Source organism: Lepisma saccharinum, chromosome 5, assembly GCF_977018435.1.
Source record: "Lepisma saccharinum chromosome 5, izLepSacc3.1, whole genome shotgun sequence".
Lineage (NCBI taxonomy): Eukaryota > Metazoa > Arthropoda > Insecta > Zygentoma > Lepismatidae > Lepisma > Lepisma saccharinum.
In genome coordinates, this window is record NC_139233.1 from 20,007,280 (window position 1) to 20,025,064 (window position 17,785).

The 17,785-nt window shown below is 37.8% G+C and overlaps 1 protein-coding gene across 3 annotated transcripts in view; it reads right to left on the bottom strand.

Annotated features, from left to right (window-relative positions):
- metro (membrane palmitoylated protein 7-like protein metro) overlaps nucleotides 1–17,785 on the bottom strand; it is a 77,855-nt gene that overhangs the window by 54,520 nt on the left and 5,550 nt on the right. For all 3 annotated transcript variants that reach the window (XM_083122255.1, XM_083122253.1, XM_083122256.1), the window contains exons 2-3: nucleotides 14,583–14,660; nucleotides 5,594–5,877 (exon numbers count right to left, since the gene is read on the bottom strand). In XM_083122255.1, coding sequence (XP_082978381.1) covers nucleotides 5,594–5,877; nucleotides 14,583–14,619 — 321 coding nt within the window. In that variant the 5' untranslated portion in view covers nucleotides 14,620–14,660. The remainder of the gene's footprint in view (nucleotides 1–5,593; nucleotides 5,878–14,582; nucleotides 14,661–17,785) is intronic.

Here is a 17,785-nt window from a genome sequence, read left to right on the forward strand (position 1 = left end):
TCTTCTAGTATTGAATAAACATGGTGGTTACATAAGTGAAAACTTTGGGATGCTAAACACCGTGGAGGAAGAGGGGGAGCTGGTGTGGGTTGCTGACTCATTGCATACACAAGACTATATTCTCATCTTGGTCCACATAGCAACAGGTGACTCACTGAATGGGTATGATATCATTAGCTTTACGACCTACAATTAACAAACCTAAATTGTACTGCGCATTATATAACAGATATAACTGTTTGTTGTTTTCCCCCATCAAAAACCAGGTGCACATTATACACACTTCAGCATTATACATGTGTAAATACGGTATATATTTAACCAAAATATCGAATTAAATATGGACTAACAATTATGAAAAATAGAAATTTGCATTACACATTAAATGGCTTACATGACATTCAGAGTAACGCAAAATGTGCTTTCCAAAACAGCAGATTACCAAACTTTCTTTTAAGTGCTGAAACATAAATTTTCTCTCTAAAGGTGGCTTTACATTGACTGAAACTGTGTTCAATATTGCATGAGGTAATGGAAATACACTGGTCAAAAAAATTAGGGGAGTAAGCAAGAAATCCCAAAACCAAAGTTGGTAAGTCAAAAGTAGCAATGTATTTTGATTAGGTGAGTGTGTCCTGAACCAGTACAATACATGTCTATTGAGTCATTAGCACAACAGAGTTCTAGGGGTGATTTCTGCAAGGTACTGCACAAAATCAGGAGAACAGCATGGTGATAAGACAACAGAAATGGACAGATACGCAACAGATCCATACCTCTAATAAGGCATGTGGTTGCCATGAACTGCTATGACAGCTGCACATCTGTTTTGCATGGAACCAATAAGGTTATCAACGACAGCCTGCGGGATATTCACCCATTCCTCCAGAAGGGCCATTTCCAACTGTTGCAGAGTTGTAGGCGGCGCTGGTCGAGCAGCAATGCGTCTTCCGAGTGTGTCCCACAAATGTTCAATGGGATTCAAGTCTGGGGAGGACGCTGGCCATACCATTCGTTCGATACCCTCATCCCATAGCATGGCGTCAACCAGACGTGCTCGGTGAGGTCGGGCATTATCGTCCACAAAAATGAAACGATCACCGATATCTACAGCCATTGGGACAACATGAGGCCTGAGGATCTCATCCCGGTACCTTAAGGCTGTCAAAGTACCGTTGCGGATAATGTGCAGGGGGGGTATGTCGACCAACACTGATCCCTGCCCATACCATTAAGCCACCACCACCATACTGAGACACTTCGCGCACATGTGCAGGATAATTGCGAGTCCCACGTTCCCTCCAGATGAGAATGCGTCGATTATCTGACTGGAGACTGAAACGTGACTCATCCGAGAAGAGAACTGAACTCCACTCTCCATGTCCCCACTCACGATGTTCCACAGCCCACTGTCTGCGGGCCCTACGGTGTTGGGCATTCAGAGGGACACACACCATTGGTCTTCTTGCATAAAGACCCCTTTCCCGCAGGCGATTTCGTACAGTTTGGCCCGAGACTCTTCGTCCTGTTGCCAAAACAAGGCCGCGTTGCAAGTCAGTTGCAGTTTGCTGCCTATTCCTGCAAGCCGACAATGCTAAGTACCGGTCTTCCCTAACTGTTGTTGACCGTGGGCGACCTTGCCCAGGCCTCCTTCGTACTGTACCTGTCTGTTGAAATCGTGTCCACAACCTGGAAATGACACTGCGTGACACACCAAGGGCTGCAGCCACCTCACGTTGTGTTTGCCCTGCTTCCATCCTCCCAATGGCTCTCCATGCGCTAGATTACCCTAAATCGTGTTGTTCTGCCATCGTTCCTATTCAACACTACTTAACTTAATCCCACCTGCACTTACAGTCTGCCAGCACCACACAACCAGTGTTCCCAAGTGACCTCGTGATTGCTCCTCATATCACAAATTCTGCCACGTGCCTTTTGGTGTCACTAGAGAGCTCTTCATGCTGATGATTCATCACAGATGAATTGTACTGGTTGAGGAGACACTCACTTCATCAACATACATTGCTACTTTTGATTTTCCAACTTTGGTTTTGGGATTTCTTGCTTGCTCCCCTAATTGTTTTGACCAGTGTATATTAAAAATATGCAATAGATTTCACTGTGAAAGCTTGAGCTTGCATTCTCTACTGTTGACAAGGATGTTAAAATAGGGTGACCAGACATCCTAATTTTTGCAGGACAGTCCCTTTCTTTAGGGTCATGTCCTGCAGTCTGTGACACTACAGAATCCTACAAAATGTCCTGCAAAACATCCTGACGAATTGTTTACTTATGTGAAACTGTTAAATGCCTTTAAAATTAATAGTATTGTTAGTTTGCAAAGAAATACTTGTAGATCTAAATATTTTCACGCTCGCGGCCTTAGTCTTACAGTGAAGCTTATATACAGGGTGACTGGTAATTAGATGTATTCCCTGAAAGGGGTTAAAGTAGAGACAATTTGCAATAAATTTGACCATATGATACCCTGTCCGAAAATTAGTAGTTTTCGATATAATCAAATTTCTTTTGTTTCTTTAAAAAATGACAATTTTCCACATAAAAACATAAATTGAGAAAAAACTGCTCATTGTATGGAACTTATTTCAGCGTTTTCTGATAGCTAACGAATAAGTGATTCGTTGAAAAAAAAGTTTTTCCCAAATAACAATCAGATGTAAGTAACGGGTGGGTCTAAACTTACAACTGATGATTAAAAAATGCACTCTTAGTTTACTTGGCAACGTATTAATAACAAAAATGGTATAACACGATGCGTACAAATTACTTAAATTACTTCCTTGTGACATCTGCTATCCAACAAGGTACAAATGTTGCTAACATTGACATTTGTGTACAAGAAATAATACTGCATTCATCTTCATGTGAATGGAATCAAATGAACAATACAATTAAAGAACATTACACTTCTTGCTCAAAGTGGGCACCTCCGTTACGAATGCAGGCACACAGGTTTTTACGGACATTTGGTCTCTTAACTCGTGATGTGATGGTGTCCTTGATGTATTGACCAGCTGTTAAGATCCTCTCCCTGAGCTCTTCTTGCGAGTTTACCGGTGTCTTGTCATGTGGCTCCAAATGTAAAAGTCGCAATGCGTTAAATCGGGGGATTGAGCTGGCCAGGGAATCGGGTAGCCTTGGCCAATCCATTTCTTTGGGTAACTTTCATCCAGCTACTGTCTCACACCCAGGCAGAAGAATGGATGGGCGTAATCAACAATCATTTGATCGAGCCATTTTTCCTGCCCCAAATCTTAAATGGCATCACTTATGAACATTTTTTGAGGAACAGGATGGCAATGTTGTTGGAGGATGTGCCTCTAGCTACAAGACGTGACATGATTTATCAGCATGATGAGTGCCCAGCTCGATCCCCCGATCGATTTGACGCCTGGCGACTTTTACATTTGGAGCCACATGACAAGACACCGGTAAACTCGCAAGAGGAGCTCAGGGAGAGGATCTTAAACGCTGGTCAATACATCAAGGACACCATCACATCACTAGGTAAGAGACCAAATGTTTGTAAAAACCTGTGTACCTGCATTCGTAACATAGGTGCTCACTTTGAGAAAGACGTGTAATGTTCTTTAATTGTATTGTTCAATTGATTCCATTCACATGAAGATGAATGAAGTATTATTTCTTGTACACAAATGTGAATGTTAGCAACATTTGTACCTTGTTGGATAGCAGATGTCACAAGGAAGTAGTTTAAGTAATTTGTACGCATCGTGTTATACCATTTTTGTTATTAATACGTTGCCAAGTAAACTAAGAGTGCATTTTTTAATCATCAGTTGTAAGTTTAGACCCACCCGTTACTTACATCTGATTGTTATTTGGGAAAAACTTTTTTTTTCAACGAATCACTTATTCGTTAGCTATCAGAAAACGCTGAAATAAGTTCCATACAATGAGCAGTTTTTTCTCAATTTATGTTTTTATGTGGAAAATTGTCATTTTTTAAAGAAACAAAAGAAATTCGATTATCTCGAAAACTACTAATTTTCGGACAGGGTATCATATGGTCAAATTTATTGCAAATTGTCTCTACTTTAACCCCTTTCAGGGAATACATTTAATTAAAAGTCACCCTGTATATTGCTTAGAAGCAGATATTGCATGCAGTCTGTTCATATGATATGCAAGGTACCAAGTGATGACTAAAAGTATATGCAGGGACGCTTTGAAAATTGAAAATAGCCCATTTCTAGGGATTTGCATGTTTGATGCATTGATTAGATGATTACTACAGCTGCGGCAGGAGACAAATATATTCTCAGTATTGATTAATATTTTAATGTTATTTCACAAGGTATGAATGTTTTATGATAAAAAATTAAGGAGAGACAGAAGAAAACAGTAAGAATGAGAGAGATAGGAAGGTTAATCTGTAAAATGAAAAAGATAAGCAAGAGGATGAACAAAAAAGAGAGAAATGAAAAAGGAAGTATGTAAGAAGAGGTGTCCTAGTGTCGAATCTAAGCCTGGGCATGGATGGTCTTTGTTAGTGTCCATTCTTGAATTTAATCATACCATCACTCATATTCTTTGTTGCAATTAGACAAAAGTGACAGAAAGGAGACGTTAAATAATAAAAATCAATTCAAATCAAGAAGAAAACAGATTAAAGAGAATTGTGTAATATTTTAGAAGACCTGTAAGCAGCATGTATATTTCTTTGCCAACGAGGGTAGGAGGGGTGCACTTGACCCTGCGCTCTTTAAGATATAGCTGCAACGTCCCCCTTATGCATCCATGGATGTCCTGCTTTTCGTTTCAGAAAATCTGGTCACCCTATGAAAAAGTAACAGATGCATTGTCCATACTTAAGATTTAACTATAAAAGGAGAGTACAAAATGAACAGAACACATTTGGTATTTAACACAAGAAAAATGTAGTTATAGCAAAAATATGCAACATATGTTGGAAAAAAAGGTAAAAGGTACAGTGCTCCCCTGTGCATAGCACCACGCCATGAAGGCGTATAGGGGGTGTGGGGGTAACGCCCCACACTTTCTTGATCCGGTCGTGAGTGGGGGTGATGTGATCAGCATCACGCCCTTGACCGCCTTTACCCCCAGGGTTTCCCCCAGGTACCCATGTTATTCGACGCTGGGTGGGCACCGGGGCCGCTTTCAATGTTAGAAAAGTTCCCGGGACCTTAACATGGTAGTCAGACACGTTACCGACTGAGCCACCGCGGCCACTACATATGTTGGAAAGTGTTTGAAATATGGAAATAAAACATAAAAAATTACTAAAATATGTGCTAAAAGCTAATACATGTGAAAATAAAAATAGCATTTTTTGAGATAATCCTGAAGGGATTTTTAACGTTTATTACACCATCTATTTTTTCAATTCATGTTTCATTTCTTTTGATGCAACTAACCCCCAGAAGTAGAAAAGCAACATAAAATAACAAAATGTAAATATCAGAAATCTAAATGTATCAATATTGCGGTAATATGCATATCTGACAAAATCATTATCACCTCAGATGTAACTATTACAGAATGCGAAACAACATGATATGGTACAATGTTAACTTACAAAGCAACTCACCTGAATATGTGGTTTTTGAAGAATAGTGAATACTTCCTTGCAGTCATCTAACAATCCAGCACGTGGTGCTAGTACATCTAGGACATCCAGAGCCACATGCATGGCGTTCGATAGCATAGGGTGGAATTTCTCATCTTTTCCATTGCTGAGAATCTTGTTGTGGACTTTAACTAAGGCATGTAGTTCTTTGGACTGCAATAAGTCACTAAGGAATCCAAATTCCTCCTCTGTGCTGGGAAGAACTTGCCTTGCTTCTTCTAAAGACACTAACAACCGAGAGAGAGCTGAAAAATAAATTCGTAACTTTGAAATAACATAATATTTTTTCTCAATTATTACTATAAAATAGTCACAGTTGGAGAATACTGGGTGGCCACAATTAAAATTGTCTGGCTCAGAGCCCTCTAGTGCCGTCCGAAGCAACGGATTGTGCAGAAACTTGAAGCCATGGAGACCATGGGGAAGCAAATGCTGATGAGAAAAAAATGGCTATAGTGCACAAGCGACACTTGTGTCTTAAAGTTTCGGCATAAAAAAAAAAAATGTTCACTTGTAGTACTTAATTTGTGCTTCGAATTGGCACTGTGCATTTTTCACTTAGAAGTTCCTGTTCTGTGAAATAATATAAACATTCTTACATTACTTACCATAGCTGCTTTCCTGTATCAAAATCCATGTTGTAAACACACAGTATTGCCAGGCCGAACTATGGTTTTTAACATTAATTAATATAATTAATTTCCACTAGAATTAAGCTTTCTATATTTTGTGTTATCATCCATATTTATGATATTCATTTCACTTTTGGATATTGAAGTTTCTATTTTTTAATAACTGTAAATTATTTTAGTTTATTTAAATTGTTTTTCTTCAATTTTTGGGGATACATACGGTTTTTGGTTATTTTATTGTTCAAGATTGTCCAATTGTTGTGCGATAAGAGACACCCTGACTTCACATGTCTCTCATATCGCACAACGTGAGGACAACCTTGCGTTGTGATGTCACTCAAGGAACGTCTACGTTGTTAGGTTAGGTCCGTTAGGTTTGGTTCTCTTAGCATAAATACACTGTAAATGTATTACTTATGCTAAGGTAACTAAACCTAGCATAACAAATTAGGCATTTAGTCTTACATCTGCACGTAAATTAGGTTCATTATGTTTAATTTACAATGAAGGTTTCTCAAACTTAATACTACTTTTTTCCCCACTCTCCATTGTTTCCTCACCATAAATCTACATTTCTGGAATCCTTGATTCATATCCTTTCCAACAATGTATTATACATATTTATATTGGGAAGGGTCAATTCGACATCCTTCTTGAAAAATAATTTAAATTTTTACCACCAGATGCAAATGTAATTTGAGTTTAAGTCAGACAGAAGTGTTCAATATGCATCCTGTCAATGTGAATGACCCTTTGGAAGTGTAAGGCAGTGATCAATAGTCAGACGAAAAGTTTTCCAGGATGTTGTTCATCATACAGCAGATTGCAGTGGCACATTGCAACCTGGTGGTGAAAATTTGAACTATTCTCTGTCTTGTCAGCATTCGCTTCCCCATGCCCACCATACCAAGTTTCCGTGCAATTCATTGTTTCGAATGGGCTCCAGCAGGCTTTGAGCAGAAAAACTTTAACTGTGGCCCACCAGCATATTTAAGTGCTAACTACTAGACAAATAATTCTACACTGCACGCAATACGTACATACAAGACTATATGGTTATAACTGTAACATTAATCAAACTAAGAATAAATGTCTGATGAAGGGACCATTTGCTCTCCAAAAATGTAAAATCCATACAGTGCAAAATTGGTTTCTAGATCTTCCTAATACACATATTTCTCCCAACCAGAATAATATAAAATGTTAGCATTCATAAACAAATTTCATATATCCCCATGCATAAAGTTTGTTATCTTTTAGCTGCTCCTGAAAATTGTACACTTCTGTTCAGAGAAACTGGCACACTCGTTTGAGTTAAAGATCAGCTTCGGAGCCAATCGAGTATGGCAGTACAGCCAAAGTAAATGTTTGGGATAACAGCACTCTGCAGTGTTGCTTACCACTAAAGTTCTTCACCGGATGCAAGAATTTTCTGACTTGCCAAGTGAAAAGAAACTACAGTTACAAGAGACTTGCATTTTAACCTTTTGCCACCCAAGGCCTTTTTCACATGTAAGCCTCTCTGTCCCGAGCCGATTTTGAGCAAAATGCAGAGTTTCAATTAAATGAGTGTAGATCGGAGGCTAATTGCCCTAGAGAGATGAGTGATATACCGTTGTATGCGGAATGAACCAGAGATTCAGACTATATGAAATTTTTGCAAATTCGGCGTATATATGGTGGGGGGAGGGGGCTAACTCTCAAAATTCCAAAATTTCGGGAAAAAAAATTTGTTCCCCCACCCTCCCCTCAAGAAAAAAGTACATGACAGTGTCGACCTGCACATGGAAATGATCGCTAACATGTAAGGAACACAAAAATATTTGCATTACTATCATATGACCAATGTAACTTGAGTTATACCCCCAAAAGGAATTGTCGACACACCACTGATTCAAGCTTCAAAATGCAGCGGTACCTTGAAATGACTTTAGCTCAGAGACTATGTGCCCTGGAGATATGAACGATATACCGTTGTACGCAGAATGAATCACAGATTCAGACGATATATCATTTATGCACATTCGGCGCACATATGGAGGGGGAAAGGGGGTAAATCCCCTGAAAATACTTTTTTTAAAAAATGGGGTTTCCCCCCCCAAAAAAAAGGATATGAAAAGTTCAAAATGCACATAGAAATTATCGCTGACATGTAAGGAACACAAAAATATTTGCATTATTATCATATGACCAATGTAACTTGAGTTGTACCCCCAAAAGGAATGGTCCCCACATGAATAAGGACATTTTTTTAATAGGGGGAAGTTTTAATATGAACATTTGATGGACGTAGTATGTCTTGTACCACACTATTAATAAAAACAAAAAACAACCAAAAATAATAGAAACTTGAACCACCATTCATAAAGAACTGTTAAATCTCAAAAGGATTAAAAATATAAAATAAAAAATATATTTTAACACTGATTCAAGCTTCAAAATAAAGAGTTACATTGAAATGACTATAGCTCAGAAACTAAATGCCCTAGAGATATGAAAGATATACCGTTGTACGCAGAATGAATCACAGATTCAGACGATATATAATTTATGCACATTCGGCGTACATATGGAGGGGGAAAGGGGGGAAATCCCCTAAAAAATACTTTTCTTTAAAAAATGGTGTTCCCCCCCCCCCCAAATGTCTAAATGCAAAATTTATGCAAATTTGGCGTATATATGGAGGGGGAAGGGAGAAAACCCCCAAAAATTATTTTAAAAAATTGTCACTTCACCCAAAAAATGTCCTTGCACTTGGGCACAAAACGACACCTACGCACAACATTCACGGACGAAAAGCTACAACGTAGTGAAAAATGAGCGCCAATTCTTGCAGCTGCTTGAAATTATATTTTTAGACAATGCTGGGTAATCCCTGTTGCCACTTGTGGACACTTGTGCTAAAAAAAACAAGGTTTCCTTCAGCGCGCTTCGAAATTTCATTCTCACAACGCAGATTCAACAACCAGTCTTCCCACCCCCCCTCCCCCTCCCCCTGCTTCCGCCCTCACGGAAAACTTTCATTTTGACATCGGATACTGATAAACAAGCTTCCTTCGAATGCACTTAGCAGGAGGGAGTGAAAAGCATTGCTTTAGAACAACAAAGCCGGTCTTCCTTTGTCGGCAAAAATTTGACGTTGAAAATAGCCGCAAAAGAGAAGTACCTTTTCCCGCCTTTTCCCCTCCATTTTCATGAAGACAAAAAAAAATGCAAAAAAACATTTCTGTCAAATACATGTGTTAGGAACAATATAAAAAAATAAAATTGAAATTCTAGCCAAAAATAGAAAGTTATAACGTAAAAACTACAACCTTGACACAGCGTCTCTATCGAGTTGCTTGGGTCAGTGAGGGTTACATTTGGGTATCTCGTTTGAGATGCTTGGGCGGCAAAAGGTTAATTATTGAAGCAATGCAGTGTCCAATTTTACAAGAGAATGGTGGGAAAAAATCAGGAAAATATGTTCGAGATACTCAATGTATATATAATAATAAAAAAAATTGCCTGAGGAAAAGTTCATATTCATTTCAAAGCAGAGGGGAGTGAATAGTGGTTCCAGTACCTCTTTCCCTAGCTAACGTAACAGCAACCTCTACATTCACCAAGAGGACCCGGGTTCGAATTCCGACCTGAGCATGGGTGTTCTTTGAGAGTGTCCCTTCATCTATTTTCCCATATCATCATTTATCTTCATCGGGATTAACTAAAAGTGGAAGAAGAGCAAAGCTAACAAAAATAAATCAAATTGACATTCAAGATGGATGGGAGAAAATAAACAATCCAAGCCAATAAGAATATCTATCATGGCCCGAATGACGTGACTTCAGGATCACTTTTGTTACTTTCTATTACGTATGCAAACTGTTTTTCTAGCTAGTAATTTCAACACGAAAGTAGGATAATAAACCATTGTCTTATAAGATTCGTCACCACATATCAGAATGTGCTATGTTGACAGAAGCTAGAGCACGAAGATTATTAGGGGTTGGAAACACTAACCTTGCGCAAAAGCACGTCTTCGATCGTCTTCATTAATACACACACACATTATTAACTTATAGTCTGCGAGCAATGTGTGTGCAGCATAGAGACACTATACCATGAAGCGTATTGCTTTCAAATTAATGTAATTAGAGAGAAGGGACATTGAAAGTTTGGAACCGGACAGTTAAAAGTGCAATCTTCAGGAGAAATCACCCTAATAGCATGCTGTTTCACACCGTGGCTTGTGTCCATGTCGGTAAAATGACAGCTTCGTAAGCTGAAATCCTAGGTTCGATTCCCCGCATGGTCAAATATTTCTATTCCTTTATCTGGCAAATGGGTAGCTTTATACTTTGTTGTTTTTCATGTGGCAAGGAGAAAATAATTATTGAAAGAACTATGCATGTGGTATAATTTTGAGTTTGGAATGTATTTTTCTTTATTGTGTTGTTACTGAAACTTCTTGCATATAACAACCACTTCTGACGTTTTCTTCTGGTAACAAATCCTACCGGAAGATCAAACGTTATTCCTCTGTGAAAAAAATAACAGAATTTATGTTCAAAACTTAGGGTTACATCAGTAAGTGAATATTAATGTTCTCCGTCATTCATTTGCCACTTCCCTAGTTTCATCCCCTCCCCCCACCTTCACACACAAACACTGACAGACTGGTTTCATGCTCGATTCTATATCAGTAATTCCTGAATGAGAGGATGAAATTACTGTTTATATTTTATAAAGTCATGACATTCCTGTCTGGCTGATTGAATGTGTTTTTATTAAAAACAAATACAAATAATCTTCATCTACTATTATTGGACGAAAATCATTGATGTTATGTTTAGAAAACAAACAAAAATTCACTTTATTGATAATTAGATATTTAAATTATTTTCAGTATATAAATGATTGTCATATTTTTCATGATGCATTTTCTCATCCCTCTTACCTTTGGTAGCCGCTCCTTCCTCCAACAAGAATGAATTTACATTTTTTCTAATCTTCTACATATTTTTAATTTCCAACCCATTTTTCCTTGCATCCTATATTTTATGTTTACATACAAGGGGAGGCACGACACTATAGCTTCACTTCCAGACCAACATGGGCATGCTGTTCATTTGTGTTTGTGATTGAATCATTCAACTTATCACCATTCATCCTCATCTTCGTGATTATCCAAAAGTAACAGAAAATCGAAGTAAAATAAATGAAAGTAAATCAGCCAACAAATTATCTAATTGAAACTTCCTCTTTTCACGCTGTGGCCACAGCACTAGACAAAGATAAGAAATCATGTGTTTTCGTCGCACCTGGATCCTCACCAGGAAGCAAGAGTGAGGTTCCTTGCAGAACCCTTCGCACACCATGAGTGCATGCGTCGTGGGGCTGACACGTCTTGTTTGACTCTTTAAATTAGAAGACTGAATCTTCGTGATGTGAGTTCAAACCCTGGTGAGATCAATATTTTTTTTTTTCTTTTTTTTTTCCAAGGTGAAAAGTTACATGTGACAGGTTTCGAAATTAGACTAAATTATTTTGGCTCAACTTGGCATTTACGAATATGATTAATGCATAACATAATTGCGAAAGCCGCCAACTTTCAATTCAATAGCAAACATTCAGATGTGAAAAAGTAGTGCCAAAGAGCAACCTATATTTTTTCATTTTTAGGGGAAAATACACAAAAAAGAACAAAGTTAAGATTTTATTTTTTAAAAAAATATGTAATTTTCAAAAGGACATGCTTCTCACAAACTGATTTTTTTTCCCCTTTGCCTGCATAATGTCTTGCAAAACTGTCGACATCTCACACTTCACTGTTGGAGAGTTTAAGGCACTTGATGTTACCCGGACCAACCAATTGCAAGGTGACGACTTTACTACTATGTCATCGAGGAGGCCTTTGCTTCTAGTATAATGTTTGTAGGCACGATTAAGTTAGGGAAGTATAAAATCGATTCTCTAAATAAATTCATGAAATTAAACATAGTTCAATAATGAAAAAGTGAAATAGACCATGTTGCTGCATAGAAAGGAGGCCAGATGGTATTCAAATGTACTGTGCGTTCATTTCGATCTTCAGGCGAGAGAAGCGTGGCGGGCGGCGCTGACGGAGATGCCAACATTTGCGGCCTGTAATGCCCGCTTATTTTTATGGACATATGCAGACATTTATATAAATATTGCAAAACGAGCACGAACCGTCAGCGCCGCCCGCCACGCTTCTTCCGATCTCTCGGCTGAAGATCGAAATGAACGCACGGTATATCATGGTTTTAATGGTTTGAATTAAATACTCACCAAATACATGATGAGTTCAGATAGACGCCAAACTCAAAATTGCAGTCACATTTTGAAACTAGCGACTGCATCATGAAGAGAAAATATTACTTAAGCGTTTCCATAATTGTGTAAATATTTTAGTTTCCTGATTGGGTAGTCCCAAGTCTGTTTCCCTTATACTATTTAAAAAGGAATTAAGAAATAAAGTTTATCCAATGTGCTTATCTCTGTGCCAGAAAACAGCACACACCGCAGGTTTTTTTTTTTTTTTTTTTTTTTTTTTTTTAAGTATACACATTTGAGATGAGATTCAACTTTGTAGCAATAAATGTATAATTTTCAACACGGATAGGATCTTGGTGTAATTCCCTCAATAAGAGGTGAAACCTCCAATTACAGCCTTGTGCATGTGTACGAAATTTTGTATTGTGAGCATTTAGCTACTATATATATGTGGTAAATTTGCTACATCTCATGAATAAAACTTGCTTTCTTGTCTCATAATACTAAAAGCAGTAAAAAAAATCTCATCAGAGAATACAAACCACGTAGCACTGTAAAACTCAATTCTATCATATTTAAAATATAATATTTTGATCTGTTCTTCAAGAAAACACAAAATGAATATAATTTCGGTCGATTTTTTTAAAAAATTAAATATTTATAGTAATAACACCTTCAACCATACAAAAATGTCATGATTTTACAATTTTTACCAAAATATTTCTCCTCCCATCCAGAAATTACTGATATAAAATTGAGCGTGCAACCAGTCTGCCACTGTTTGTGTGTGTGTGTGGAAGGGGGGGGGGGTGAAATGAGGGAAGTGGCAAATGAATGACTGAAAACATTAATATTCACTTATCATTGTAACCCGAAGTTTCGAAATGAAATTCTGTGATTTCTCCTGAAGATTGCACTTTTAAATGTCTGGTTCCAAACTTTCAATGTCCCTTCTCTCTAATTACATTAATTTGAAAGCAATATGCTTCATGGTATAGTGTCTCTATGCTGTGCACACATTGCTCGCAGACTATATATTAATGATATGTGTGTGTACTAATGAAGACTATCGAAGACGTGCTTTTGTGTAAGGTTAGTGTTTCCAACCCCTAATAATCTTCGTGATCTAGCTTCTGTCAACATAGCACATTCTATGTGGTGACGAATCTTATAAGTCAATGGCACATACATAATTATATTTTTAAACTAACTATTTGACGAAGAAGAGTGATTTTTCAGGAAAATATGAAGACATTCATCCAGCCTGAACTGATTTTGGAAGATTTATTATCCTACTTTCGTGTTCAAATTACAAGCTAGAAAAACAGTTTGCATACGTTACAGAAAGTAACGAAAGTGATCTTGAAGTCACATCATTCGGGTCGTGATAGATATTCTTATTGGCTTGGATTGTTTATTTTCTCCCGCCCACATCTTGAATGTCAATTTGATTTATACTTTTGTTAGCTTCGCTTTTCTTCCACTTTTACTTAATCCCGACGAAGAAGATAAATGATGATATGGGAAAACTGATGAAGAAACACTGGCAAAGAACACCCACGCTCAGGTTGGAATTCAAACCCGGGTCCTCTTGGTGAACGTAGACGTTGCTGTTACGTTAGCTAGGGAAAGAGGTACTGGAACCACCATTCACTCCCCTCTGCTTTGAAATGAATATGAACTTTTCCCCAAGTGCAGGGATTGAGGCAATTTTTCTATTATTATATTATGTATATACTGAGTATCTCGAACATATTTTGCTGATTTTTCCCCCACCATTCTCTTGTAAAATTGGACACTGTATTGCATTAATAATTAAAATGCAAGTCTTTCCTTTAACCGTCATTTCGGCAAGTCAGAAAATTCCCACATCCAGTGAAAAACTTTAGTGGTAAGCAACACTGCAGAGTGCTGTTATCCCAAACATTTACTTCGGCTGTACTGCCACACTCGATCAGCTCCGAAGCTGATCTTTAACTCAAACGAGTGTGCCAGTTTCTCTGAACAGAAGTGTACAATGAAGATTTCACATTACTCACCTGGATCCCAGTTGCCATTGGCCATGACTGCAATCATTCTAAGGAAACATGCAGATTAATTGGTTGGATCCAGATTACCTGTGGGGAAAAAAAAGACTATTGAGTGACATGCTAATCAGTATCAATATCTACTTAAAAGTACGGCCATGTAATTAGGCAGGTGGCAGACCTTTGCACTGTTGCCACGTTGGAGCAAATCCCCATGTGTTCGGAGGTTTAAGAGAATGAAAGATCTCGTTCTAGAGTTGGTCTTTGTAATTTATGTGATACAAACTGACAGTATTTGCTTGAAAGGTCAGGGAAGACAAAATTGCCCCGAAGAGAGGTCGGTCTGATGTTTGAACTAGGCAACGCAGACCGGTTGACGTTGCCATATGCATTGCTTTGCTTTTCTCACATGTTGCACCAGCGCAATTCTGTCCAGCTGGCTATTTTCATGGCCGTGCGTTTAAATTCCCTTTATCACGGAAATTTACAGAATAAGTGTTAACTACAGTTTACTATATGAAAGGAATTTAACATAGAATAGTTCATTATATACATATTTTTAAATAGGTTATTTAAGCATGAGGGGCCTCAAGAAAAACTGGGTCTTATAGCGAATTTCACACCAAAGGAACAAGTGAAACATGACACTTGCAACTCAGGAATGAACCTATTGACAGATACATTTCACACCATAGCACAATGACACATTGCACAAGCCTACATTCTTGTGAAATCTTCAAGTGAAAAACATGGCATGTGTTGCTTGTTGATTTGGTGTGAAATCTCCCTGTAAGACCCAGTTATGCTTGAAGGCCTCTCATGCCTAATTAACCTATTTTTTTTTTTTTTATGATAAACTATTCCCTTAGGGAGCTTTCAGTTGTAAGTGGCATGCAAGAAGTGATATACATATATGGCAAGCCACGAATGACATTCATCAGAAACCGCACATACCACATTAGACATTTTCCCCTTAACTCTGTACAGAAACATTCACCGCAATATATGACCAACAGAACAAGGCAGCATGCTGAGATATTCCAATATCTACATGCACATAAGAAATATGCATCCACTGGGAATCAAACCTGGGACCTATTGATTACAAGGTGACAGCATAACCATTATACTGGAGGACCATTTACAACTACAACTGCCAGAATTGTCACTTTTTAACAAAAGCCTATCCATAAAATGTTTGCACTGTTAAAATGGTTAACTGTGGGTCCTCATCTCAACACTGTACTGTGCTTGAAATGTGTATATGTTCATTTCTCTAACTTTCTTTTACAAGAAACTTCTTCATAATATGGCGTTCAATTCTTCTTGGCTCATGTGTTCACTGTTCTGAATAACTGACTCTCAAGTGACACAAGACACACAGAAGATAGAAGACATCTGCTGCTTATCAGCATGAGTAACTTGTTCCAAATTTGTTGCATTAGTACCAATACTCTTGTAATGTTGTTGGTTGATACAGGAATATCAGTGTATCAGTTTAATGGTAAAATTACTGATGTTTTACAGATTCGATATACATCTATAAATAGTCTGTAATTTAGTGCAAAACTCTGCCATTTTGTTATTATTTATCCACATAATTCACATACTGTCATTTTGTAAAATTAATGTCTAAATATTCAGCTTCTTCTTTTTCATAACGAAGCCTATTGTACACACCTGGTTGTTTTTCAGAGGTAGAATATTGGATATCAGTATTGGTAAATTTCATATCAGTACTTCATTAGTATCGGTAAAAAATTCATACCAGCCTATTCCTAATATATATCTTTCATTTTGCTATTTAAATTGATATTAATGTCCTTCATAGAACAGCTGTTCTTATACACATTTTTTTGGTGTTCTTAACTGGAAATAACCTATTTAATATATTTATTTATGCTCTTTAAATTTTTCCCTTGGGGGGTGTAAGTTTGGGGATCTTAACTGCATATTTTCGACTGTTTTTAAAATGTTCGCCCTAATTCAATTTGTTCACAGATGTTTCCAGAGATTTCCCTTCCCTTCCACTTTCCCTTTACATAAGATTTCAGAAGAAAAAATATGTCAAATGCAGGAAAAGATGGAAAATAGATTGTTGTGATAATGTTAACATTTCGAATATTGCTTTCCGATAATGTTCAGTACTTGATTTAATCAATTGTTTTAGATAAAACACAAGATATGACATTCAAAAACACAAAGTTTAAAAATGGAATCATTTCATGCAATTCTTAAGCTAGCTTTCTTAGCTTTTCAGGCTAGCCGGAAAGCTCTACAATCCCATACAAAAATGTGGTGAGCATAACGAAAATGACAACAGTGACAGTGACAATCACGAGGGAGAAGAGCATGTGGAATGCGGACTGCTTTGATTAGAGGTAAGATTGGCAACAGTGCATCGAGCGTTCAATTGCATGTTACAAAAATGGCATCTTCCGTGAGGAAAAATTGTTTGCCGTTAATGTATGTGCTCAAAATTTGTCCGCAAACAATTACCTGATATCCCCACGAACCATTCGAGCAGGGCATGAAATTTCAAGTTTGAAATCAGTCCCCGGACTAAAATCTTTGGTCGCCACTTTTTATATTGATAAATAATAAAAATATGAGCAATTATTAAAAAGTTAGGAATTAATGTTTGTGTAGCGCTGTCGTTCTGCACTGAAGTACCACTTATCAATCGCAGCTGCTGGGTCAAACTCTGACAGGGAGGATGGGGGGGGGGGGGGTTCCGTTTACGGAAACTCTGAGTAAATCATCCAGTGTCTTAGTCTTCAGAGAGTTCCTGTAAGTAGTCTTGAGTCTGTTGTGACAGCTGAAACCTCCCTCACATGAGGCTGTGCTCACTGGTAGAACAGCACAAAATGTCAAAATCTGGAGCAAGTTGGGGAATCTTGCTGAACACTCTGCACTGTGGATCTTCTCCAGCGTCTGATTCAAAGCTGGAGAAGGAAACAAAAGTTTGTATTCTGTCCACTCTGCTGACAGAACATCCATTTTGTCATTACAAAGGATCGGGTTAAAGTATATGTAGATCTTCTTTATTTCTTCTATCCCAAACTGAAGAATATTTTCTTCGGGAGGCCAACCCAAGGTGTCGAAAACATGCAGAGATGCAATCGCATCTGTTGACATAGACGGCAATGTTTCTGTGATGTACACCTTCGCATTGTTAATTAAGTTTCCTCTAACAGTCTGAAACTCTTGCACAT